This window comes from Ahaetulla prasina, chromosome 6 (assembly GCF_028640845.1).
Source record: "Ahaetulla prasina isolate Xishuangbanna chromosome 6, ASM2864084v1, whole genome shotgun sequence".
Classification (NCBI taxonomy): Eukaryota; Metazoa; Chordata; class Lepidosauria; order Squamata; family Colubridae; genus Ahaetulla; species Ahaetulla prasina.
In genome coordinates this window covers 82,102,050-82,129,858 of record NC_080544.1, presented here as the reverse complement: position 1 = coordinate 82,129,858, position 27,809 = coordinate 82,102,050, and the positions used below count along the sequence as shown (strand labels likewise).

The following is a 27,809-nucleotide window of genomic DNA, read 5'->3' as shown; positions in this document are numbered from 1 at the left end:
AACCAAGTTATTTTAACTGGCAAGATATGTAAAAACAGTAAAAAAAACCCACAACTTTTTTAGGTGCACTATTACAAGAGTGTTGTAACACAAATTTTAAGACATTTGGCACAATACCACCCTTCCATTCACCCTCAATTTATCAAAGACAGCAGTTTATAATAGAGAGCAGATGTGGCCCTGCAGGCATCTCTCCATGGTCTGTTTACTGACTGCAATTTACTAGAAATTTTCTCTTAAGACAACTAGATGCCAAGCATAGTGCAGGATATGAAATCTTGAGAGGCCTAGGTACATATTCCAATCTGAATCAACATTTAATGAGAATTAATAGAACTGTCATTTAAAGTTGCTTTTAAAATGCAAGAGTTTTAAATGGTGCCCGCTGGAATTTAATAGTGCTCTAGGATATGCCTAATCTGTGAAGAAATGTAGAGGAATCATGAATGTTCCAAGGAAATTCTTGAAATCAGCTACATAGATGCAAATCCATTGTAAAGAACCAACATTAATATCAAACACTTTTCAGATTCCTTGTAGACTTCTTCAAAGTTCTATTGGGTGAAAGTAAGCATACAAACATGGGGTAGATAGAATGATGGGAAAGACGGTGGTGCGGAATGCAGAATACCACTGGTTTTGATGAGTTTGAACTTGCACAAAACATTTGCCCCTATTTTAATGTATGTACTTTCTGTCCTGAAGTCCCTTAGAAATTCATTTGGTATTCTTTTCATATTCTAGCACTGAAAAGTTGTATATGCTACATTTGTATTGGAAGATACAATCTTATATGGATGGATGATCAGGATGGGAAAAATATTTTTCTGTCTGCATTATTTCTTTGCTTGATAACATTTCCTATGAGCTCTGGAAAAAACAGTAAATTTTAGGGGCATGTTGACAGCGTTTCAAAGAAGTCATTGCCAACTATAATTAGGAGGATAGGGAAGCATGATTTGACTAAAGTGGAAAGAGTCAGGAGATAAGGGGTTGTAAATTTAAGAGATCTGGAATCTATAACCTCCATTCCTGCTCAAATTTTCTGTTGTAGGATAAATACTTGTCATGTTCCCATCCTCCAAACACCTATTTTAACAATCTGGTTAGTAAAGCCATAAATGCAGGCCTGTCCATGTTTGTTTTGGCTACCCCATAACCCCTTAAAAACAGTCCAGAACTTCAACTATTATTTGGTCCTCTAATAAGAAGCAGATCAATGTGCTGCATTTATGGGGAGCAGACAAAATGTTGCAATATTTATGACTAGTCAGCTCACTAGCTAATGCACAGTCGCAAGCTGTTTTTGTAGCAAACATGCTAGCTTCAAACCAACTCAATTCCAAGCCAAAAAAGAAATCTTTTCTACATCCCACATTAAAGTAGAGAATGTCCATTTATGAGACATACCGCCTTTACACCAGTAGCTGTATCTTTGATTACACCATGCTGCTGTAATAATGGTAAGATATTCGTGACAAAAGTGTCCCACCACATATTGAGGAACTCTGGATGAATCATTGTGGGATCTTGAGTGTCTTCTTTGACACTTTTTGCTTTGGAGTCATACGTATAATTCCATGGTTTCACTCTGCCCAGAAAGTGCGCAACTTTAGCATTCATCCCAAACCTGTCAAAAGAAGAGGTCACCTTTATGTGTGGGTAAAGTCACAGCACCTTAATATAGGAGTAGATATCCATTTATATAGCTTGAAAGAATAATTGCTTAGTAACTGTTTAAAATTAAATACAATTGTTCAATATTTTGTATGGATCTGAATTCTTATGTCTATCAGAAAAACATCTTTACTGGCTTTCCCATAGCCAGACCTAGTGGTGATGCACAAGACTGAAATGAAATAATCAAAATCAGTGCCATAAGGTTACATCAATTTGCATAATTAATTCAACTTGTTTCTTGTCAGTGAAGAAGCTACAAACTGAAGATCACCGAAGTTCATCCCTGAGAAGTGATCAGAAATTCCACCCTGGGTACCAATAGCTTGATATTGTGAATTACTACTGATATATAATAACATTTTTTTTTACAACCAAATGCCTACCAACTATATCAGACTTTAGAGATTGTCTTTTCCTCATTTATTTGTATTATAGAAAATTTGGAAATAACTAGCCTATCAACAAGTCTTAATAAAGTATCTAAGTGCATAATCCTGAATTCCTTTATTAATTTGATAGACAGCATAATAGAACAAGGAGTGTTTGAAATTGAACATGAAAGGAAACCAGTTCTACAAGATGTCTTAAATATTGTATGTGAAAAACTAGTTGATTTGGTGTGTTATTTAATAAATTAATAATTATTCTAAGCATTGTTCATTTACTCTATCTATTCAACATTCTCCATCTTTTTTTCCTGAGTAAAACATTCCCCTAAATAAGCTATTTTAATTTCTTTGGTATTTTGTTTTATATTTTGAGTTCACACCTATTTCTGTTAAATACATTCTCCATATTTAAAAAGCATTCAATGTGACCGTAACTAAATTCTCCTCATTCCAGGAGCTGTTGCATTTGGCACTGTTGATTACCCTGCTCTAATGGCATGCTAGTATCAGGCATGGCCAGGCTTAAAATTTGGGTATGACTGAGAAGGAATCTGGTCAGATTTTCATTTTTTAAAACTATGATATACCTATTTATGCACTTATATTTATTTGTATTTTGTTCCCTACTTCAAAGACGAAGAAACTCCTGCTATAACATTTCAGCAATCATGGCCAGAATGCTACAAGAGCTACAAGAATGGAACTGAAGGACTCCATGTAGCGCGAATCTTAATGTAGGATTCTTTGTAGTATATTTCATGTTGTAAGAGGAGCTGCTTGTAATCACAATTCCATTCACTAAGCCAGACACTCTTTCCATCAGCCACTGAGTACAATGTATTCATTCCAGTTTACATGAAGATCCCAAAATAAGGGCACTAATTTTAACCTGACAGCATCTCATGACACTCGGATCATAAGACACAGTTAGTTAAACCATAATCAATGAAAACTGCTTACGTCAGCTGCTCTATTAAATTCGTCATTATTCAATGTTGCCTAGAGACTTGTTCCTACAACTGCACACTTGCTTCTGGAGCTTCCAAGAGGCAGAATTTAAAGAGATTTGGCTTTCCTTGAGATGTAAGATAACCTAATGCCAGCAATTAACAATTTAATACGAAACATGAGTACTTCAGAAATGAACATGCTACCAAGATAGGTTATACCAGAGAAAAAAGTAAGGCATTACCATAGTCTTGATTTTGTGGCACCAAGACTACCCTGAGATTGTGCCATTGAAATCTGAAGATTAAAGTATTTTTTTAAAGTTTCAGTTAAAACATGGGACAAAAATAGGACTGATAAAGCATTTGACCTTTGGTCTTAAGGACTCCTAACAAAAGCAAACTTCTCCTTAAATAGGCATATACATTGTGGGTTTCCTGACTTTATAAAACTATATATAACCCTATAAGGTATCTCAGGAACTGTGGGTTTTTAAATATTTTTTAAAAATAAATTATGCCTTCATAATTCAGGTGCACTGAGTTCTCAATGGCCAATTCTACCAGATCCATGCTGGGTTTCCATTAGTACTGTCCAGTGTTCACCATCAACTCTTCAGGCAAGGAAAGATGGGGAATTCTAGGCAAGCCTCCCTAAAGATCTCTTCCAGAACATAATTTTATACATCAGGATATCTGAAATTCACTAAATCTTTTTCAGCACTCTGAATTACCACTCATAGGTCTTACGTCCATTGTACTTTTGAAAGGTATCATTCAATGGTGGGTTTCAAAATTTTTTACTACTGATTCTGTAGGGTGTGGCTTGGTGGACATGGCATGGGAAGGATACTGTAAAATCTCCATTCCCTCCCCAATCCAGGGGAAGGTTACTGCAAAATCCTCATTTCCTCCTGATCAGCTGGGACTCAGGAGGCAGAGAATAGATGGGGGCGGGGCCAGTCAGAATTTTTACTACTGGTTCTCCGAACTACTCAAAATTTCCGCTACTGGTTCTCCAGAACTGGTCAGAACCTGCTGAAACCCACCTCTGGTATCATTGCTTTCAGTCAGTTTTATTCTTTGTCTTTTTAGGGCAGATCCTTAGCAGTAATTTTTCACAATCTCAGTTGGTACTTCTAGAACAACTCACAAAAACAATGAGTGAAGCAACCTTTCCGCTACAATATTCTCTTCTAACACTGTCACCTAATTGTGCCTTTGGCTGCTCACATAACAGACAGATTAAATATCACTATCTCATCCACAGAACTACTCTTTCTTTCAGGATGCTACTGTGAGACAATTCCACTTTATTTCAGCTTGCCTTCTTGATTTTCTTCTTCTCAGTTACATAAACATTTGCTGTGGTCAATGTTCTAAAATCAGTCTTGATCTTGTATTTGTTGAAGACATCTTGTTTACATTCTCCCAGCTTTTAGAACTGGAAAACAGGTTCATTCTTTACATGGCCATCATACTTTTGTCTTTTACAATATAGGATAGTTTTGCTTAGATAAAGTTATTTCTTGTCTTCCTATGACCTTTTAAAGGGTGTGGTCTCACCTTTCATCATTTCATAATAGATTGAGCTTCGTAATTTATGTATTTATTCAATTTCTATAGCCACCCTTCTCAGACAAGTGATTCTGGGCAGCAAACAAATTTATTAGCCAATTTATTGGCTAAACAGGCATGTTCTCTTCTGATCTACACTTACTGCACATGCACTCTTCCTCTGGGACTCTGACTTACTGAAGTGCTAGACAACCACGTAGACTCATTTTCTCTATCTTTTCACAGCATTACAGAAAGTTGTAACTGTTGGAAACACCATTCATAGATAACCACTCAAAGAACTGTAGTGATAGTTCTTTTAAATTTTGCTGGCTTATTCTGCTGAGATCAAACAAAGGAGTGATAACATAACATTAGAGTGATTCTAATATAACCATCTAATTCAGATTATTCATTCTGAAGAATAAGAAGAAAAGCTAAGGTTGGATACAGATGTGTATTGCCTATTATAAGACATACTATAAACATGTCAATTGTTTTATTCTCATTTTAGCTGTGCCTTGCCATCAAGAGCAAGTAGCATAATTCCTCACACTATTTGAGTCTGGAAGCAGTAGTGACACAATGAATATCAAATCATGCATATTTAATAGTTCAGCCTACTCTGTCTGTGTGCATAATCATCTACTTACGCTTTAAATGCTGGGAGGTAGGAATAAATAGAAATGCTGCTTAAGTTATAAATAAACGGGAGATGCTTGCTAATATCTGTAGTTGCCCAACTGCTGAAGAAAGTGTTCAACAGACCCTGGTCCCCACCTAAGGGAGAAAAAGAGGGAGTGGGGGAGAGAGAGGTGAGTCAAAGAAAAAGCAATGGTTTAAAGTCCTTAAAAATCAGTTTAAAATATTCTTGACATATTATACATAAAATGAATCCAGAAAATCAGAAAGGTGTACGTCTCATCTGCAGTATTAGTTTGGTAGTTTTGTTGAACAAAATTTAACAAGTTTATTAATACAATTTAAAATCCTGTTTTGGTAATGAATGAGAGAGCTTTCCAAACATTCATAATTCATTAATTGAAGTGTAGATGGATCATCTATTTATTTCAGAAGTATGAATCTATTTTCATGCCAAATAAAGTTTTTGCTGGTGGAAATCAGTTTAAAAATTGCTTTACAATGTGTATGCCTATTTTCTCAAATAAAAGATATTACTTTAAAAAACCTACTTAGTTCTAAAAATGGAACCATTAGAAGCTATGAATATGCCCAGGAGTGATGTCAATGATTAAAACTGAACCTTTCTGAGGAGTGATTTTTGTCTTTATTGACCGCAGCTATTTATCAGTTGTTTTTCTCAATGAAGGACATGATCATCCATGTACTGACTTCTTCTGCAAGCATCCATGATTCATCATGAATTATTTAAGGCTTCCAAGCTCTTGGCATCTTATCCAGAACACTAGCTTCGGGGAGCCAAAATGGGATTGCATATATCAATCTACATTCTTTCAAATTATTTTGTAAGGTGACAGACATCAAGTAACAATCATTCAGGCCAAGGAACCGTTTATGTTGCTTAACTCAGTTTAGCAAACAGAACAGTGAGCAACAGAGTGACAACATTTTAGAAGCAGCTAACTTCTTGGATTGATCTACAAAAATTAAGAGGGGATTTTTCACTTAAATACTTTGCAAAGTTATTTATTCAATAAGGATTAAAGACTGCTATTGGTACAGACACATCAAAACTTAGTAGACCATGGTAAGTTTTGGTTAGCTCTACCAGAAAGTCAAGATCAAATATGATTCACATATGAAATCTGGTACACTTGATTTATATAATTTCTACCTTTAAAATAGAGTTATTTTATTCATTTTACAAGTCAAAGTAAGATTAGGAATATTCTTTCCACAGTCCTAAGCATACAGCTGGAACACATTACACATCTGAGTGCATCTGAAACTGTAATTTCAAGTTTGGCAATTCTAGTTGCTATACTAATTTAAGATTCAGGGCATATTGAACATAGAATAGAAAAGACCCAAACACTTAACACATTTCTAAGGGAACAGCATCTCTGTTTCAATTTCCGACAGAAGAAAGAGTTGTTGTCTGAAATTTGTTCTCGGTATACCATGGCTATTGCCAAAACATACCCTTGGTAACATTTTTAAGTGAAATTCAATATACTTGCATTCTGGGATAAATGTCAAAATAAACTTAGGGAATAGCCAAGGAAGGTAATATTACAATAATATAATCAGAGGGAACACAAGGCTTCTATTTGTGTTTTGCTTGAGACAGGAACCATGCAAACTTAATTGTTAATGTAAGCCATCTAGTATCTTTGCCAGCTTAACTAGTGCCAATACTCATTAATTAAGTCGTATGAAAAAACCAAGAGTAATTTAGGACTTTACTTTTGAGCTTCTTTTTTGTCACTTAAAAGTTGAGTCCTAAATAACTCTTGCTATTTCATAGGGGCACTTTGTTTTCCATTTTGCACTCTATGTTAAAAGAGGCACAAATAAATCTACTGAAAAGCAACAAAATTTAGGCAACCAAGACAGCTTCTTTGGAAATTTGGAAGTTAGTTTCCACTAACCAACACAAGCAACTCCTAAAGTTAGAAAGCAGCAGGTTTAGTTCACATGAATGAAGCTTTAGAATGTGGCTATTCTTATGGGGGAGGGGAGAGAAGGGAAGAATTTTCCAGTGATAAATTTCTGCAGTAATGTAACCTAATTTTCATGCATATTTTAGCAGAAGGAACACAACAGTACAAGTGTGAATAATACAAAAAATATGCCCATTCATTATACATCTGTGCAATGTTTTCAACTCCTTTTACAATTCAATATATTCCTCTAAAAAGCATCTTCCGCATAATTTTCAGCACAAACATACAGACACTTTCCCCCAGAAGGCAATTTCACATTAGGAGCAATTATAGCCAAGCAAGTAATAAATAAAAGATCCTGTTCTACAGAGATAACAAGCCTCCATGTCTCATGGATCATTTATTTATTTATTTATTTATTCACATTTTTATACCGCCCTTCTCCGAAGACTCAGGGCGGTGTACAGCAAATAAAACGACAATAATCCAAAACCATTTAAAATATAACAAAATTAAAAATCTAATTAGATTGCTGTATACTTAAAATTATTAGGTAAAAATACAAAAGATAAAAACCCCTGTTAAGAAACCCGCTAAAATCCCCAAATATTAAAATCAATCAATCAGGCCAGCCCCGCTTGGTGAAAAAAGAAAGTCTTGAGCTCGCGTTTAAAGGTCCTAAGATCAGGGAGAAGACGGAGTCCCACCGGCAGCTCGTTCCACAGAGCCAGGGCCCCCACAGAGAACGCTCTTCCCCTGGGGGTCGCCAGCTGACATTGGCCAGTACCAGCCAGGAGGGACACGGGTCCAATAAACATGTGGTGGCATTCAACCTCCCCAGTATCCTTTCCATGTCATCGGGAGTCACAGAATCAAACTCAGCCCAAACAATGTTCTCAAGACGTGCCTGCGTCATCCCGCCTAGATCCACCCAATCAGTGTCCAGCTTGTCCCAGATCTGAGCGATTTTATCATGCAGATAACTTCCAAATTCCTCAGCTCGCCCCTGTAAGAGGTCCTCCTGAGCCCCCTGAAACAAAAGGGAGCGGGTCACCCCAAACAAGGCGGCTGGGCGGTTATCTGCCGATGCTATAAGGGCGGAAAAGTATTCTTCCTTTGCCGTCCCTATTGCCACTAGATAGGCCTGAATATGTGACCGCACCGGTCAGATTCGGAACGGCTGACTCTCCAAGCGCTCTCTAGGCGTCTTTTCTGGCGCTTCATCTCTCTCAGCTCCTCAGTAAACCAAGGGGCCAGTCGAGAGCAGCGCTGGGTCAGAGGCCGCATAGGCACGAAGCAGTCCAAAGCCCCCGCCGCCGCCCTTTCCCAGGCGGCAATGAGTTCTTCAGCCGAGCCGTTGGCCAGATCCTCAGGAATCGGCCCAAGCTCCGTCAGGAACCTACTCGGGTCCATCAGACGCCTGGAACAGAACCACCAAACTGGCCCCGTCTCCCTGCGGTGAGGGTTTGCGGTCTGAAAGTCCAGGCGAAGAAGAGAATGATCTGTCCACGGCAGTGGAGTAATGACTAAGTCCCCCACATCCAGATCATTCAGCCACTGTCTTGAGACAAAAATCAAGTCCAGCGTGTGTCCCCCAGTGTGTGTGGGCCCATTCACTAACTGGGTCAGGTCCAAGGCTCCCATGGAGGCCATGAACTCCCGAGCTGTCGACGATGTCTCGCCTACCGATGGCAGATTGAAATCCCCCATGACCATAAGCCTGGGGGTATCAACTGCCGACTTGGCTATCACATCAAGCAGCTCAGGCAGGGCTGCTGTCACGTGGCATGGAGCCAGATACGTGATCAGTAAGCCCACCTGTACCCCTCGGCCCCACCGCACAATGAGAGACTCACAGCCGGCTGTCTGCGGGACAGTGACCTCCTTCGGCTCCAAACTCTCATTAATAATAACCGCAACCCCCCCACCCCACCTTGAACCCTCGGCTGATGAAATGCACGGAAACCCGGTGGACACATTTCAACGAGGGGCACACCCCCTTCTGTGCCCAACCAGGTCTCCATAATGCCCATCAGGTCCGGTCCCCACTCTTGTATCAGATCTGAAATGTATGGATCATTTCCCAAATACAGAAAAATACACAGGGTCAGAATCCAGAATAACAGAGTTAGAAAGGACCTTGGAAGTCTTCCACCCCAACTGTTTGCTCAAGTAGGAAAGCCCACTTCACTATTTCAGATAAGTGGTTGTCCAATCTCTTCTTAATAACCTCCAGTATCCACATCTGGAGAAAACCAGTTCCACTGATTAATTGTGCTGTCAGGAAATTTCTGCTTAGTCCTAGGTTAGGTCTCCTTTTGATTAGTTTCCATCTATTGCTTTTTGTTCTGCCTTCAGGTGCTTTGGAGAATAGCTTGAGCCCCTCTTCTTTGTGGCAGCTCCTCAAATATTTGAAAACTGCTAGTTCTTCTTTTCACTAGACTAGACATACCCAGTTCCTACAACTGTTTTTCATATCTTTTAGCTTCCAGTTCCCTAATCATCTTTGTTGCTCTTTTCTGTACTCTTTCTAGAGTCTCAACATCTTTTTAATATCGTGATCAAAACTAGATGCAATATTCCAAGTGTGGTCTTACTAGGGCATTATAAAGTGAATCATGTGATCTTGATTCCAATCCTCAATCCAGCCTAGGACCCTGTGGCTTTTTTGGCAGCTACAGCACACTGCTGGCTCATATTTAACATAACATAACATAACATCAGAGTTGGAAGGGACTTTGGAGGCCTTCTAGTCCAACCCCCTGCCCAGGCAGGAAACCCTACACCATCTCAGTCAGATGGTTATCCAACATTTTCTTAAAAATTTCCAGTGTTGGAGCATTCACAACTTCTGAAGACAAGTCGTTCCACTTATTAATTGTTCTAACTGTCAGGAAATTTCTCCTTAGTTCTAAGTTGCTTCTTTCCTTGATCAGTTTCCACCCATTGCTTCTTGTTCTACCCTCAGGTGCTCTGGAGAACAGCCCAACTCCCACTTCTCTGTGGCAGCCCCTGAGATATTGGAACACTGCTATCATGTCTCCCTAGTCCTTCTTTTGTTAAACTAGACATACCCAGTTCCTGCAACCGTTCTTCATATGTTTTATCCTCCAGTCCCTAATCATCTTTGTTGCTCTTCTCTGCACTCTTTCTAGAGTCTCAACATCTTTTTACATCGTGGCGACCAAAACTGGATGCAATATTCCAAGTGTGGCCTTACCAAGGCATTATAAAGTGGTACTAGCACTTCACGTGATCTTGATTCTATCCTCTGTTTATGCAGCCCAGAACTGTGTTGGCTTTTTAACAGCTGCTGCACACTGCTGGCTCATATCTAGATGGTTATCCACTAGGACTCCAAGATCCCTCTCACAGGTACTACTATTGAGCAAGGTACCACATATACGGTACTGGTGCATTTTGTTTTTGGCCTAAATGTAGAACCTTACTTTTTTCACTGTTGAATTTCATTTTGTTAGATAGCGCCCAATGTTCAAGTCTGTCAAGATCTTTCTGTAACTTGAGCCTATCTTCTGGAGTGTTGGCTATTCCTGCCAGCTTGGTGTCATCTGCAAATTTGATGAGTTCCCCATCTATCCCCTCGTCCAAGTCATTGATGAAGATGTTGAAGAGTACTGGGCCTAAAACAGAGCCTTGGGGTACTCCACTGCATACTTCCTCCATGTGGATGTAGTTCCGTTGAGGACTACACGTTGAGTGCGGTTGGTCAGCCAGTTACGAATCCATCTGGTGGTGGTGCTGTCTAACCCACATTTTTCTACTTTATCTAGTAGTAGGTTATGGTCTACTTTATCAAATGCTTTACTGAAGTCCAAGTAAATTATATCAACAGCATTCCTCTGGTCTACTAATTTTGTCATTTTGTCAAAGAATGCGATAAGATTAGTCTGGCATGATCTGTTTTGACAAACCCATGTTGGCTTTTGGTTATTACTTTGTTTGCTTCTAGGTGTTCGTGATTCGTTGCTTGATTATCTTTTCCAGAATCTTCCCGGTATTGAGGTCAGACTGATAGGTCTGTAGTTTCCTGGATCTGTTTTTTCCTTTTTGAAGATGGGAACTACATCAGCTCTTTTCCAGTCCTCTGGCAGCTCCTGTGCTCCAGGATCTTTGAAAGATATAGTTCAGTGGTTCTGAGATCACGTCTGCCAGTTCCTTCAGAACCTTGGGGTGTAATCCATCCGGTCCTGGTGATTTGAACTCGTCTAGGGTAGACAGGTGTTCACTTACCATTTTCTTCCCTATTTTAACTTGTGTTTCTAATCTGTTTTTGTAGTGCTGTTTTGATAGGTTGGATTGTTTTTCCTTATGTGTAAAGACAGATGCAAAATATGAGTTAAGTAGATCTGCTTTCTCCCTGTTGCTTGTCATCTTCTTGCCACTTTCTCCCAGCAATGGGCCAATTGTTTCCTTGACTTTTTTCTTGTTTTTAACATGTTGGAAGAAGCTTTTTTATTATTTTTTACTTTTGTCGCTAGCCTTTGTTCATTGTGGGCCTTAGCTTTCCTCACTTCATCTTTACAGGCTCGGGCTGTTGCTGATATTCTGCCTTAGTTATTTGCCCCTCTTTCCACTTTTTATATTTGTCCTTTTTGTCTTTCAATTTGTCAGATAGTTCTTTATGCATCCATGCTGGTTTCTTTTGTGATCTACTATTTTTCTTCTTCATTGGTATTGTGTTAGACTGTGCTTTTATAATCTCACTTTTCAAAATTTCCCAAGCTTCTTGAGTGTAAGCTTCTTGACAATATTTAAGTGATTGTCCACTATGACACCAAGATCCCGCTTGCAGTTACTATTATTCAGCCAGGTACCACCTATTCTGTACCTGTGCATTTGGTTTTTCTTGCCTACATGTGGAACCTTACTTTTTTTACCACTGAATTTTTCATTGTTCAAGACTGTTCAGATCTTGAGCCTATCTTCTGGAATGTTGGCTATTCCTGGCAGCTTAGTGTCATCTGCAAATTTGGTGAGTTTCCTTTCTATCATCTAAATAATTGATGGAGATATTGAAGGGCGTAAGTTAGAGCCTTGGGTTACCCCACTGTATACTTCTCTCCATGTTGGTATAGTTCAGTTAAGGCTTACATGCTGAGTACAGTTGGTCAGCCAATTACGGATCCATCTATGGTGATGCTGTCTAACCCACATTTTTCTATCTTATCAAGCAATGGATTGTGGTCTACTTTATCAAATGCTTCCGAAGTCCAAGTAAATTATATCCACAGCATTTCACTGGTCCACTTATTTTGTTACATTGTCAAAAATGCAACAAGATTTGTCTGGCATGATATATTTTTGACAAACTTCCAGGTGTTTGCAGATTTGTTGCTTGATTATCTTTTTCAGAATCTTCCCAGGTATTGATATCAGGCTGATAGGTCTGTAGTTTCCTGGATCCATTATTTTTTCTTTTTGAAGAACGGAACTACATCAGCCTGTCTTTGCACTGAAAGAGATCTGTTTCTAGATTTTTTAAACCTGCTCTTATTATAGTTATAAATAATTCAGGGTGGCTAACATATCTAATGCTCCATCCCCCTCCTATTTTCCTCACAAGACCACCCTGTGGGGATGGTTGGGCTGCGAGTGAATGTTTGGCCCAAAGTAACTCAGCTGGCCTTCATGCCTAAGACAGGACCAGAACTCAGAGTCTTGGTTTCTAGCCTGGTGCCTTAACCACCGGACCAAACTGGATTTTATTCAATTTTAACATATTTTATTGTAAATCTTATTATAATTTTTACTATGTTTATGACTTCTTATTTAGAAAAATAGCATTTATTTATTAAATTCGTTTGCCAGTATTCTCGCCTACAGGCGACTACAAGTAGCTTACAACAGAGAAACAGTTTCCTAATTTTCTGCAAAGAGAATCAAGCTAAGAATAGAATAGAATAGAATTTTTTATTGGCCAAGTGTGATTGGACACACAAGGAATTTGTCTTGGTGCACATGCTCTCAGTGAACATAAAAGAAAAGATACGTTCATCATCTGTTCTATTCTATTCTATTCTATTCTATTCTATTCTATTCTATTCTATTCTATTCTATTCTATTCTATTCTATTCTATTCTATTCTATTCTATTCTATTCTATTTTTTCAAGTTAGGCTCTTGCTTTCTGTATGTAAAAGATTGTGACCTAATTGCAGAGATGAAAAGACCAAAAAACCATTCTCCTTCAGGCAGAGGATTATTGAAACAAATAGAGAAACAGGCCGAAATATGTATGTACATTCTCACTTTCTATCTGCAATGATTTTCTTCTAGATTCTAGCTGGCCATGCCCTTCTTTTTGGCAGCAGTAGCTGCAAAGGACCAAGTAAAGTATTGTTGCATAAGTGAATGTTTTCTAGTGAGCCAGGCCAATCTTCATTGGAATTCAAGGGAAGGGGAGGGGGGAGAGAAACTGTCTTTTTAAAACCCACTTTTTATTTTTGTTGCTTTTAACCATTTCAGCAAGTGTTATGATACTCCTGGAAGTTTCAAAGCCTTTGCTTTCAATGGTAAATATGCCAATCTGAAATGGCCTAGTTTGACTCCAATCCTATTCCAACCATTTTGGAATGAAATGAAATCAGTGTTGTCTGAAATTGGAAACACTTTAGGACTACAGAATTATATATTCTGTGTAGAATATATAATTGATGGGCTTAAGATATCAGAAATCAGATTCTGAAGCTATATGGGCTTAGGTTAACAAGAAAACAAATTTCTGAGTGACAGGACAACCGGCAAAATAACTGATCTAATTACTTGGAAATGCAACTGCAATCTCCCCTTTGCAGGGTTGTATTCAAGCAGTAGCTAGAAGCAAAGGGGTTTCTACAGGGATGCGGGAACCAGTCTTGATGACTTAAATGGCCTCTTCAAACTCTGATGCCAGGAATGTTCTCATCAGCTCTTCCTTTAAAAAAGATCAGTAGCAGTGTGCATTAATCTCATTGCCAAATGGATGTTGTGGTTCATTATGCATTTATCTAACCATGTTATTGTGGCTTGAAAAATAACACTGCTCTGTTATTTTTCCAGAAGAAGCAGAAACACTGCCCTATTCTATATGCCATTAGGTCTGTCGAAAGACAATCTATTTGCAGTTCTTATTATAATCATATACACACAGCTGATTTATTGATCGATTACCCACTTCCGTTTCACTCCACTTTTAGGAAATCTTATTAATGTTTCATACATTCAGGTCCATTGAAATAAAACCCCATCTACTGAAAGCTTCAGAAGTACTCTGTTCTACAAGCATTACACATTTGTTGCAGATTTGTTTTGAATAATCTGATTTAACATATACCCTGCCTTTAAATAAAAGATTTTCCCATCACCCAGATAAAATGAGATACGCACCATCAAAGCTGCCTTTCTCTGTGGCAAGTTGTAACAGCTGATTGAATGTTTCAATGGAAGGCCTATAAACAAAAACTCCTGAATTGAAACAGTCAGGCCAGCCTGGATCTGGGGCCGCAGAAAGTTCTTCTCTTTCAAAAAGTTCATCAATGTTTGACAAGACCTAATAGGGAAGAAATGGTTTGCAGATACAAGTGTATTATTTACCAGCAACAGGAATGGTAATCTCCTCTAAGATACATTGTTATTACATTGTTTAGATCTACTAATGTTGATAAGAGTTTTTTCTGGAAGAAAAGTTAATTGAATGTATTTCAATTCAAAATCCATGCCCCATTTTCCTTCCCCATTTTAAAGTTGTTTGAAAAAATCCTGTCTGTATGGGCAAAGATAACAGACTAGGCATTCTAGATAATGGGTATATTTCTATATCTAAAACTACCCTAGAATTCTGGTGCAGTCTGACTTTTTCCTTAAATCACTACCTATTTATCAACAGGGCAATTAGATCAGGGGTAAAATGCTCCTGGATCGGACTGGATCGCGCAATCTGGTAACGATCACCGTCAGTGGTTCGGTGATCCGGTAGTGATAGTGGAGTGAAGCTCCGCCCACCTGACCGGGTGTCATTACTTTCTGGTTTTAACCAGGAAGTAATGTGTTTTTTATCTTCTGCGCATGCGCAGAAGGTCTGCGTATGCAAGTGACGTCTGAAGTGGTGCAAATCAAAAGCATCTTATTGTCTCACTATGTGGCATATAAATTACTATTTTCTAACATGAACTGAAAACAAAACTAAAAAAGATTATCAGCAGTAAGAAAGACATACCATTGTGTCTGCATCCATAAACACACACTTTGAATACTGTGTTAGTTCCCAGCAGTGGAGTTTTGTCAAAGTAACACCAAGTTCAGGCCGTTTCAATAGTGCAAGATGGGCTGAATCACCACTGTCCAAAACATTCACCAGCTTCACTTCATCAAAGACCTTTTCTAAGACTGTCCTATTGGAAGGAATGGTCATGGTTTACATCAATACTCAATGCTACTAACGCTCATTCAATAACTGTCTACACTACCCCTAGAACCTGTGAGAAAGCAGACTCCTATATCATATTTCTGCAAGAGCCTATAGGAATTTGCTTGAAATAGATTCTCCTAACAGCAACTGTTTATCCCCTGTAGTATATTTCAAACTTAAAGTGTACAGGAATGCAGACTTGAGATAATGCACTTGAAAGGTGGTGGATTAGTAGTACTGACAGGCTCTCAGAGCTACACAAACAGATGGGTCAAAAAGACCTACAACTCTTGATAATTCAACTGGCTATTTTAAACTAAAGCATTATGGAGCTTTTAGCATTTATGGAATGACTTCTGGGCAGTAGCCAAGGTTGTGGAAGGTTGCAGAACATACCCAGAGAAAACTGATAAGGTTTGAAAATTCTCAAAATTATTAACAATATCCAATCATTGATAATGATTCAGCATTTGCAAAATAGAAAAGGGGTGTGCTGAAAAAAGAAAAAAAAATCCAGATAAACTGTGTTCCAGAATAGAGATGCAATCACAGAGCAGGAGCAGGAACAGGAAACAGTGATGGCAGCTCTAAATTCTACCAACAAAATTTATCTTATTTTGAAATTTTTAGTTAGCTGAGTTTATACTAAAACAAGAATAATGGCGTTTTCGAAGTTTTAAATCTAAAATAGTGAATTATTAATTATTAATATTAATATAATTATTAATATAATTATTATTATTAAAATAATAGTATTTAATTAATAATATATTATTATTATTATTATTATTATTATTATTATTAATAATATTATTATTAAAATAGTGAATTATTAATTATTATTAAATCACCTCTTAAAATGTAGGGTTCTAAAAAGCTCTGGCAATGTAATAGTATGATGTAGAGATCTTTTTTATACTACTGCTCTCTTCTCTGTTACTCAATACAAAAGCAGAAGTCCTGGGCAACAGGCAATACAGAAGTACTTCCTCTCTACCAGCTTTACCCTAGATTCTAGGAAAATTCACAGTTGTGCAAAAAGGAGCTAGAAGACTTACTGTCACTTCCCTACAGATAACTGCTGTTTCCTTTCTAGTTAATAGACAACTTTTGTCCAACTGCCCATGAAACTTATGCTGAAGATGCTTAATTATTAAAATTCTGGCATAATTTTTGTCTTTAAAGATTCTCCTAGAATTGAAGGTATTTTTACCACAGATATTTATTTAGATTGGGAGAGAAGAGTAAGTTCTTTGTAAAAGTCCCATTTATGTAAAACTTTAAACAAATTTAAACACTCTGCCTTCCATCAAGAGAAGATATCTTGTATAGCATTTGATACAACTGCTAAAGATTTAGCACAGGAAGCCACAAGTCTCGCTATGCAAATATTTGAGCAAACTTGAAAATGTGGTGAAGTTTCTCATATCCTTAGCAAGACATTTAGAATTCAGGCTACAAGTTAAATTAGCCTTAAATTAGGAAATAACTATGACAAATTAAATCTGCTAACACAGGAACACTAACTTAGTTGTCCATAAATAGACTTGTCTTTCTTGTTTACACTAAGAGCAAGGAGTCTACTGTCTCATCTTTATAAACATCCCCAGTTGCTAAAATCTTGGTCCTGCATTATTTTCAACATCCATTCTTATGAAGCAAATATCTTTCAACTACGTTCAGGGAAGATGTTAAAAGGCAACCTCAATATGGATTGTTTGCATAGAATCAACTTGTCTGCTCTTCCTCCAGCACAATATCCCTAAATCTCTAGACAACCCTAAAAGCAAACGGCCTTCAATGGCAATTTCCAATGAATGTAGAAATTAAGAGCCAAAATAAAAAAAGCTGTAAATATACACATTAATTCTCTACTTAAGGATGGTTAGAAAGAAAATAATAGTTCCAGGCAGGTTCGGGTTTATTACTTTACAAATAAAATTTCAATGGGAACTATAAGACACTGCTTGTTCTAATAAGTGAAAAAGAAAATATTACTTCAACTATGAAATAACTATTCACATTATTTCTACATATGATTTATCTTAACAAAAGATGGCCTAGCTATGATCTGAGGAGAAAGTTCGCCCAGCTGCATCTATTTTTAACTAATTTCCCACTTGATCTTCGGATGCACGTTTTCACTGGGGCTGGATGGCCACAGTGCATCAGGCAACTCACCTCATTGCATCAGATACATGGGGAGTGATCAATACTGTCAACTTCCTTGTCGTTCTGTAATTCCGTAGCGATGATCCAAGGACAAGTGCTCCTTTTACATAGGAATCATTTGTGGCTAGTGTCACAAAAGACTGGTCTTAAGGAAAAGAGACACACATTTCATTAATATGGAAAAGATCAGCCATTGCCCGTAGTGTATTCTTAGGGACCCATCACTCCCTTTTATTCTGGCAGTAGCTCCAGGAAGATAGAATTTACTTTTTAGGCTAAAAAGAATTATTGTACTTATACAAGTAGTCCTTGACTTACAATCACAACTGGGACTGGAATTTCCATAAGTGGTTGCTGTCGTAAGTTGAATCAGACACAATTTTATGACAATTTTTACAGTAGTTAAATAAATCACCTTGGACATTAAGTGAATCACATGGCTGTTAAGCAAATAATGCAGCCATTAAATGAATCTAGTCCCCCCATTGACAAAAAAGGTTGCAAATTGCGATCACATGCTGCAACCAGTTGTAAACATGAACTAGTTGCCAAGTGCTAGAATTGCGATAACATGATTGCAGGGGTGGTGCTATAGTCATAAATCTGTGTACAAGTCGTAAGTTACTTTTTCTGAGACCATCTTTGAATGCTTGTTAGTCATAAGTCAAGGACTACAGTATCTATATATCCAAACAGCATGAGTCACTTGATTGCAAGATGGGTGGCTATATAAATATTACAATAAATAAAACATTTTTTGAGATCACAAAATAAAATATTGCCTTTCTATGGGCTTCCAAGAAGTCTTTGGCTGATCAGTTTAGGAACATACTAGATCAGAGAAGATGAAGGTAACCTGACATTCTGCCACCCTCTTTTGGCTTTGGCAATATAGCTGGAACTGATAATTACTGCTAGACTAGACCAAATAAAATAATAAAGAACATTCATTCATCTGCAATGTTTAACTGATATTAATTCGTGTATTGTAGGTCCCATCTATTAGAGAAGCACATCTAATGTGACCAAGAAAAACAGCCTTCTCTATAGAATGTTATTACCTCAAAGATAATAAGCCCCCATGATACTTTTCTGAAAGGCCTTGAGGACATGGTTCTGTCAGCGGACCCTGTTTGGTGGAGAGCCAATGAAGTGGCTAGTTTGATTGCTACCATGCGGAGTGAAGTGGGATGGGGTACTGTACGGTACTATGGATTTTTAATTTTGCAAATCGGCCAGAGTCCTTGTTTTATATAAAATATGTTTATTAAATACATAATTTAAAAATGAATAAATACTCATGCATATCTTGATACAACTGATACCTACAATTATCTAACCAATAGGGTTAGAACGTGCATGTTGAAAAGTTCTTCCTGCAGGATAGGACCAAACATCATCCACTGGTAGTAATTTAATCCTAACAAAGAACACTTTTATTTTCTTTCCTGTTTTACCTGTGACAATGGACTAATGTAGGAGTAAACAATAAAATATATAATCTTGAACAGAAAACATTCAAAGGGACATGCTGTCCACGTTATTGGATACCATGTCCCTTTTGTTGTTGTTGCAGGGTTATACTTCTGTGGAGATGAAACTATCCATATCATCTGGAAATAGGAAACTTCTGTATCAGTGAAATTATTACAAAATGTGTTTAGCAATTCAAATTTTGCAAGATACACTGGCTGTCACAAGTTTAAATTATACATACCAAATAGATTTCTAATTAAATGCATTGTTCCCTACTTTTGCACGGGATTCAACTTAACGGGTTGTAGTAGAAATAGCTCAGACCTTCCCACCCATGCAGTTTCTACAAATTCATTAATTTCTCCCCATGAAATACATTATCTAAACATTTTTCAGGCAGGTTAGAGCAGACCAGCTTAGTCTACATTATGCCCTCCTTAGGCAATGACATGTTTATACGTATCCAATTTTGCAATGGAATATTGAAACTGGTTCTTTGATCATCTCCACGTCTGTGTCCTGAGATTTCTATCATAAGCAGGCTGATGAACTCAACAGTGTATTTTAATTCCTTATGCATAAAATCATTACTTAAATATATTTACACAACTACTATGCCTGTCCAATTGTAGTGGTTGCGTGCCCCGGAATGGGTTTGGCGTGTACATATTTTTTTCCCCATTGTAAGCTTACATAATCAATTGCTCTGTTGGCTGAAAAGAAAATAATTGAAGATGATGCAATGGTGGTAAGGCAAAAAAGACTTTTTACATGTCTCAGAAATACATCCTTATTATAATAGAATAGAATTTTATTGGCCAAGTGTGATTGGACACAAAAGGAATTTCTTTTGGTGCATATGCTCTCAGTATACATAAAAGAAAAAGAAAAAAAAGAAAAAAATACATCAAAGGTACAACATTTACAACACAAATGATGGTCATAGGTTGCAATTTAACCCTTAATGATAGCAACAAAAAGTTACAGTCATACAGTCATAAGTGGAAAGAGATTGGTGATGAAAACGATGAGAAGATTAATAGTAGTGTAGATTTAGTAAATAGTTTGCAGTGTTGAAGGAATTATTTGTTTAGCAGAGTGATGGCCTTCCGGGAAAAAACTGTTCTTGGGTCTAGTTGTTCTGGTGCGCAAATGCTCTGTAGCATCTTTTTGAACATTTTTGAATATTGTGAACAGCTAATCCGTTTTGAAACAAAGCCTTACAGACCTTAGTCATCTATCTGCTAAGCAAGTCATATTACATCTGAAAATTATTATTTAGAGCAATTGTAACCTGGATATATTTTTGCTCTATCAGCAGGTAGCAACTGAAATATAGATGAGAGGCTCAAACCAGCTGATTCAATGTTATCATTAGTTGCATACAAAAGTCTTGTCCTTTCAATCGGAAAACCTAGCTAGAATTTGTGTTTAAATTAAAGTCTAGACAATGTTCTAGCTAATGTTCTTTCTAACTGCTGAAAGTTAAAGTGTGATAAACTGGCACTTGTAGCCTGTAATTATCATTTAGGAAGGAAGGAATAGCCAGTCTGGTATGATGGTTAAGGTGTTGGCCTAGAAACCAGGAAGCTCTGAGTTCTACTCTTACCTTAGGCATGAAAAGTGGCTGTGTGACTTTGGGCCAATCACTCTCTCTTAGTGCAATCTACCTCAAAATGTTGTTGTGGGGAAAATAGGAGGAAAAAATATTATATATGTTTGCTGCCTTGTGATATTTATAAATTAAGAAAGGTGAGATAAAACTCAAATAAATACATGTTATTTGCTCCTTACTAAAGAAAGGTAAACTGAATATTAATTCCAAATCGGTAATGTTTAGTGTTCAATGGGTTTTGTTTTAATTATTCAAGGTCAATGCTGCTCAAAACCTCATGCAATTGTATAAAAGTTTATAACATGATTTTGTAGAATCAATCAATCTTTTATTTTGGTCAAGGACCAATATAAAAACAAGAACAAACGCAAAGACTCCAGAAACAATCTAACGTTACCATATAGTAAATATTGGTTTTTATTAATATCAACGACAATTTTATAAACATAAGATGTTGTATAAAGATGGTTGTTATACTAATATACCATGTTTTAGCTAAATCAGTTTTTACTCTACAGGATGAGCATGGATTATATATGATTATGTTTAAAGAACAAACTAATACAACAATGCAATACAGCTCAGAACACTAATATATTTTTAAAGAAAATTTAACAAAATGCACATTTTATGAAATTTGCTGGCATAAATTAGGTGTTCAATTGCTTCTATGGGTTTATCAGCATACACAAGTTCACAACAGGAAATAGTGAGAAAATCTGATATAATCTAGCATCTAGCAAGCTCTTATATTTCTGAATGAATATATATATATATATGTCTTTGGTTATTCGGGTTTTCTCCCGCGTAAAATTGGAAGTGTCTTGGCGACGTTTTGACGAAGTCTCATTCGTCATCTTCAGACTTCAGCTTCGTGCTTCTGGGAGCAATGTGTGATTGCAGCTGTTTCTTCCTTTTTAACTGCTAGTGGAGGTTTGAACTGATTGGGTGGGAGCTTGGCTGTGATCTGATTGGATGGAGTTTTTTTTGTGCTCTGATTGGCTGGGTGTGTGTCCTGTTTGGGTGGGGGCTTGGTTGTGCTCAGATTAGTCTGAGTTGCAGGGGATTTGAGCTCGTGAGCTGCATTGCTGTTGTTTGGCTTCGTGTTTGTGGTCGTGCTACATCTTCATAGTGGGTGTCAGTCTACTGCATGTTGGAAGAAACAGCTGCAATCACACATTGCTCCCAGAAGCACGAAGCTGAAGCCTGAAGATCACGAATGAGACTTCGTCGAAACGTCGCCAAGACACTTCCAATTTTACGCGGGAGAAAACCCGAATAACCAAAGACCTACATACAAACACCTGCGAAAACCTCAGAAAACACACACACACACACACACACACTAAACTATCAGATCATTTAATATTGAGGATTATTGTGTACATAATTACCGTACACACAATTCAAAATATTTCCCCAACTTAATGTTTCTAAAGCTGCTTTATTCCTATGGAATATTTTTTTTACCCCAAAGGTCATCAGTTTCTTCTTTGAGAAGATGTGATATGAGTGGGTTAAGGCAAACTTATCAATATAAACCTAAGAATATTACTCAAGTGTTGAGTACTCTATTGTAACACCACAATAACAGGTTTTAAGTTCAATTTCCATTTATGGTTATAATTCCACACAGATTTCGAAAAATCAAGAGAACACATAATTTAGTTTAAAGTCAAGGCTATCTTAACATTGACCATTACAGTCACTTGTGCCTTTCACCACTAGCTGTTAGGCCCAAGCCCAAAGATGACACAGTGAAATCCAAGCTAGTCCAATACTTTATTTGCTCACATCTAATAGAAAGCATCACACCAAGCTAAAGCTACAATCGACTTACAATAATAGACATATCCTAAGAGATTCTAGGGTCTGGCTTTTTTCCTCCCCAAACCTCCTGGACTGCTCAGACTCTTATTTTGGGCTTCTCATTGGAATATCCTACCTCCTCCTTGGGAAACTGCAGTGCTCCTGCTGAGATCCCTCTCCCCTCCCCAATTCCTTTTCTAGTTGCACCTTCCATCACACTAACGTCCAGAGGGGTTAGGCTATATTGTACAATAGCCATGCACAATATCTCAAGACACCCTTTTTTCAGCAGGTGGCAGAGCTTGGCTGACCTTGCCTGGAAAGCAGGGTCAGACTTGATTAGTATTTGGATGGAAGACCACTGGGTAATTTTATGCCTCTAGGTTGAACCAGGGTATCAAAACACAACCTGTGACAAAGCAATGTCAAGCTTACTGTAGTAGGAAAACTACATGGACATGTCCATGAAGTCATTAGAAGCTCAAGGTAATTTTTAAAATAAAGCACCCTTAAAATTATGCTTCAATTTAGAAAATGAACAAATGTTTAATCCCTGACACCTGGAGTTAAATGGATTGGGCAGCAATAATGAAAAGACCATTGCAATTTTTTTTACAAAGCCTGTTTCCCAAAGCACACAAGATCATCTAGAGTATATCCTGACTCAGCACAAGACAGCACACATGCCTGAAACCAAGTCATATAATTTTGACGAAGTCTCATTCGTCATCTTCAGACTTCAGCTTCGTGCTTCTGGGAGCAATGTGTGATTGCAGCTGTTTCTTCCTTTTTAACTGCTAGTGGAGGTTTGAACTGATTGGGTGGGAGCTTGGCTGTGATCTGATTGGATGGGGGTTTTTTTGTGCTCTGATTGGCTGGGGGTGTGTCCTGTTTGGGTGGGGGCTTGGTTGTGCTCAGATTAGTCTGAGTTGCAGGGGATTTGAGCTCGTGAGCTGCATTGCTGTTGTTTGGCTTCGTGTTTGTGGTCGTGCTACATCTTCATAGTGGGTGTCAGTCTACTGCATGTTGGAAGAAACAGCTGCAATCACACATTGCTCCCAGAAGCACGAAGCTGAAGCCTGAAGATGACGAATGAGACTTCGTCGAAACGTCGCCAAGACACTTCCAATTTTACGCGGGAGAAAACCCGAATAACCAAAGACCTACATACAAACACCTGCGAAAACCTCAGAAAACACACACACACACACACACACACTAAACTATCAGACCATTTAATATTGAGGATTATTGTGTACATAATTACCGTACACACAATTCAAAATATTTCCCCAACTTAATGTTTCTAAAGCTGCTTTATTCCTATGGAATATTTTTTTTTACCCCAAAGGTCATCAGTTTCTTCTTTGAGAAGATGTGATATGAGTGGGTTAAGGCAAACTTATCAATATAAACCTAAGAATATTACTCAAGTGTTGAGTACTCTATTGTAACACCACAATAACAGGTTTTAAGTTCAATTTCCATTTATGGTTATAATTCCACACAGATTTCGAAAAATCAAGAGAACACATAATTTAGTTTAAAGTCAAGGCTATCTTAACATTGACCATTACAGTCACTTGTGCCTTTCACCACTAGCTGTTAGGCCCAAGCCCAAAGATGACACAGTGAAATCCAAGCTAGTCCAATACTTTATTTATTTTATTTATTTATTTTATTAATTAAACTTTTATACCGCCCTTCTCCCGAAGGACTCAGGGCGGTGTACAGCCAAGATAAAAAGCAGTAAGTATACAAAGTTAAAAATCAATTTAAAATACCTATTCAATAGTGGCCGAATTAAAACCGTCAAATTGACCAACCTAAAATACCCCATATAAAATTACAGAAAATTTAAAAATTTAAAATTTAAAATTTAGAAATTTAAAAAATCTAAAAAATCAGTCCAGTCCCGCTTGGATGAATAAATAAGATTTTAATTCACGAAAGGTCCGAAGGTCAGATATTTGGCGCAAACCGGGGAAGGTCATTGCTTGGCGGACGGCACCCTGAGAAGACCCTCTCTGTGAGAGCGTACGGGTCGGTGGGAGGCATGTGGAAACAGCAGGCGGTCCCGTAAGTACCCGGGCCCTAAGCCATGGAGCGCTTTGAAGGTGGTAACCAAAACCTTGAAGCGCACCCGGAAGACCACAGGTAGCCAGTGCACATCTAATAGAAAGCATCACACCATGCTCACATCTAATAGAAAGCATCACACCAAGCTAAAGCTACAATCGACTTACAATAATAGACATATCCTAAGAGATTCTAGGGTCTGGCTTTTTTCCTCCCCAAACCTCCTGGACTGCTCAGACTCTTATTTTGGGCTTCTCATTGGAATATCCTACCTCCTCCTTGGGAAACTGCAGTGCTCCTGCTGAGATCCCTCTCCCCTCCCCAATTCCTTTTCTAGTTGCACCTTCCATCACACTAACGTCCAGAAGGGTTAGGCTATATTGTACAATAGCCATGCACAATATCTCAAGACACCCTTTTTTCAGCAGGTGGCAGAGCTTGGCTGACCTTGCCTGGAAAGCAGGGTCAGACTTGATTAGTATTTGGATGGAAGACCACTGGGTAATTTTATGCCTCTAGGTTGAACCAGGGTATCAAAACACAACCTGTGACAAAGCAATGTCAAGCTTACTGTAGTAGGAAAACTACATGGACATGTCCATGAAGTCATTAGAAGCTCAAGGTAATTTTTAAAATAAAGCACCCTTAAAATTATGCTTCAATTTAGAAAATGAACAAATGTTTAATCCCTGACACCTGGAGTTAAATGGATTGGGCAGCAATAATGAAAAGACCATTGCAATTTTTTTTACAAAGCCTGTTTCCCAAAGCACACAAGATCATCTAGAGTATATCCTGACTCAGCACAAGACAGCACACATGCCTGAAACCAAGTCATATAATTTATGCATAGAAACATTCCATTGTTGAATTGGTTTATTGCCAGGGGATGTTAGGGTTGATATTAAGAATGGATGAATGCAGAAGGCAAGGCCTTATTCATGCAAATAAAGTAAAACAAAAAATGCCTAGGCCTTCACTTAGTGAATACTTTATGATAGTGATTAGATAAGTAAGAATCTTAACAGCTTGCACTAGTCCATAGGCTAAAATCTCAAGGTAGAGCTACCTGTGGCAGAACAAAGGTACATATAAATATTTAGCACACTATGTGAGATATTACAGGCATACCTATCCAAGGTTTTGAATTGTTTTCAAGACAGTAGAGCCAGTAAAGGCTAAACTTTTGCAGATCACAAGAAAAAGAAAGGCTCACATTTGATGGAAAGAAACCGCAGTACCCACAGTAACTATTCCTTTGGGAATATGTTATCATCTACATAACCTGTGTAGCTGGCATTGTGGTTGGAAGAAAGTTCTTTTGACTGAATAGTTAATTTAAAACAGTAGATTCCTACTTCCCATTCAATTCTTTGGGCTCCTCAGCAACCCATTTGTGCATCAACTTGAAAGTGAACAAGCCACAGGCTTAAATGTGTATTATTAAGAATTCACCATAGTTCTGTGGTGAGGTTCCCCACATGTTTTGACCATAACAATTCTTCACATTTTGAAAACATATTCAGGCTTCCTCAAATTGGTATTGTACTAGATTGAGATAGTGATTGTGTTAAACAGTTAAAATGTCAAATTTAAAAATTAATATTCGGGTTATGTCCCCATGGAATTGACAGAATGTTCCTTATTACTTCTACTTACCATTGCCATTTTTGGGGAGCGGGTGGATAGCCACCAAACTTACTTCTTGAAAAAGTGTATGCAGCCGATTTATAGTCCAGAGCTCTGCTCGCAACACTTCATTTTGCTTTATAATTAAGGGGAAAATTATGAAAATGACAAAGGACCCAATGGCATTAAGGAGACACTCTGGCCATGGTGGAGCATCCAGCATTGGTCCCCAGGACCACTAGCCTATGAGGCTACAAACAGTGGTTGCAGTATCTGCAGCCCTAGATAAGGACTAACCACTAAGTGACAAATTCTATCATAGAGCAGATCTATACGTTTCAAATCTCGGCTACATGGTGTCTCTTCTATCCAATTAGGTAGGTAGATAGTTACGATAGATATTATCAGCCCAAAGATAAGAGAGAGAAAAGCTGACACATCATCAACCAACCCCACAGAAAGGTCTATCTGTTCTCTTACGGATTCGCCCGTACAAACATCCGTACCGTACGGATACCGCACAAACAAGGCTGCCGCTTTAAGAGGAGAAGATACACGCATTATGCGCGCAGCCATGCACAAATTACAAGAGTTTTATTTCCCATTTGGCCACCGGTGCCCATCACCCGCACGTGCCCAGACCTTGCTCCGAAGACCCCCAAAAGAGAGCGAGAGCGTACGCTGACTTGCACTCCCTGCACTCTACTCCCTGGGAGGGGAGGACGGACGGACAGGGCTCACGCGCCAGCCTAAAAATAGGAGCCGCCATGCGTAAAACAGGGCAGCCCGAGGTCTCCCGAGGACGAACGCTCCCGCCGGCCGCCTGGCCCAAGCGAGCGCCGCTTTCCTTTCCTTTCCTTCGCCGGACCAGCAGCCGCCGGGAACGAGGAAGTGCCGCAACTGCTCCGGCTTGTCAGTCACTTGGGAGCTAGATTAGAAGATAGATTAGAAGATAGCGGCGGCTGGGCGAGAAACAAACCCCGGAGAGGCAAGTCGGGCGGATGTAGGACCCGCTCGCTCTCCGCAACTGACGAGGGAGCCGTCGCGGAAAGGACGCGCCGCCAGCCTCCTTCCGGGGAGGGGGGAGAAGAAATTAAAAGCGTCATTCGGGCTTACCTGCCATGGTGCCGCTCTCAGCCCTGCAACCCACCTCACCAGCACCCCCTTCCCGACACTCGCTCCCTTTCCGGAGCTCCACCTCTTTATATAGGGCAGGCGGAGCCCAGGGGAAAGGGCGGAGCCTCCAAAAGGAGCCGAAAAGGGTATGCCTCCTCCGGGGTGTGCGGGGTGGGTGGATAGGGGCGTGCTGCCTGCGGTGTAACTTCGAAAGGCTTCGGTCTGGCTTTAAGGGCGCAGGAGCTGTGCAGCGAGAGCCTTTGGTGGAAGAAGATACGGTGGCTGGCTAGCTGAAGCGGAAAGGAAAAGCGAAGGCTGCATTTTTTTTTTTTTTAAAAGAATAAGG

General features: G+C 38.6%; 1 protein-coding gene across 1 annotated transcript in view; it reads right to left on the bottom strand.

The window, feature by feature from the left end:
- The window catches only part of GYG1 (glycogenin 1), a 28,799-nt gene extending 1,255 nt beyond the window's left edge, over positions 1-27,544 (bottom strand). Inside the window, exons 1-6 of the mRNA XM_058187597.1 lie at positions 27,464-27,544; positions 17,749-17,884; positions 15,376-15,550; positions 14,547-14,709; positions 5,227-5,353; positions 1,411-1,630 (exon numbers count right to left, since the gene is read on the bottom strand). Of these exons, the coding sequence (XP_058043580.1) occupies positions 1,411-1,630; positions 5,227-5,353; positions 14,547-14,709; positions 15,376-15,550; positions 17,749-17,884; positions 27,464-27,470 (828 nt within the window). The 5' untranslated portion in view covers positions 27,471-27,544. The remainder of the gene's footprint in view (positions 1-1,410; positions 1,631-5,226; positions 5,354-14,546; positions 14,710-15,375; positions 15,551-17,748; positions 17,885-27,463) is intronic.
- Positions 27,545-27,809: the final 265 nt, after the last annotated feature.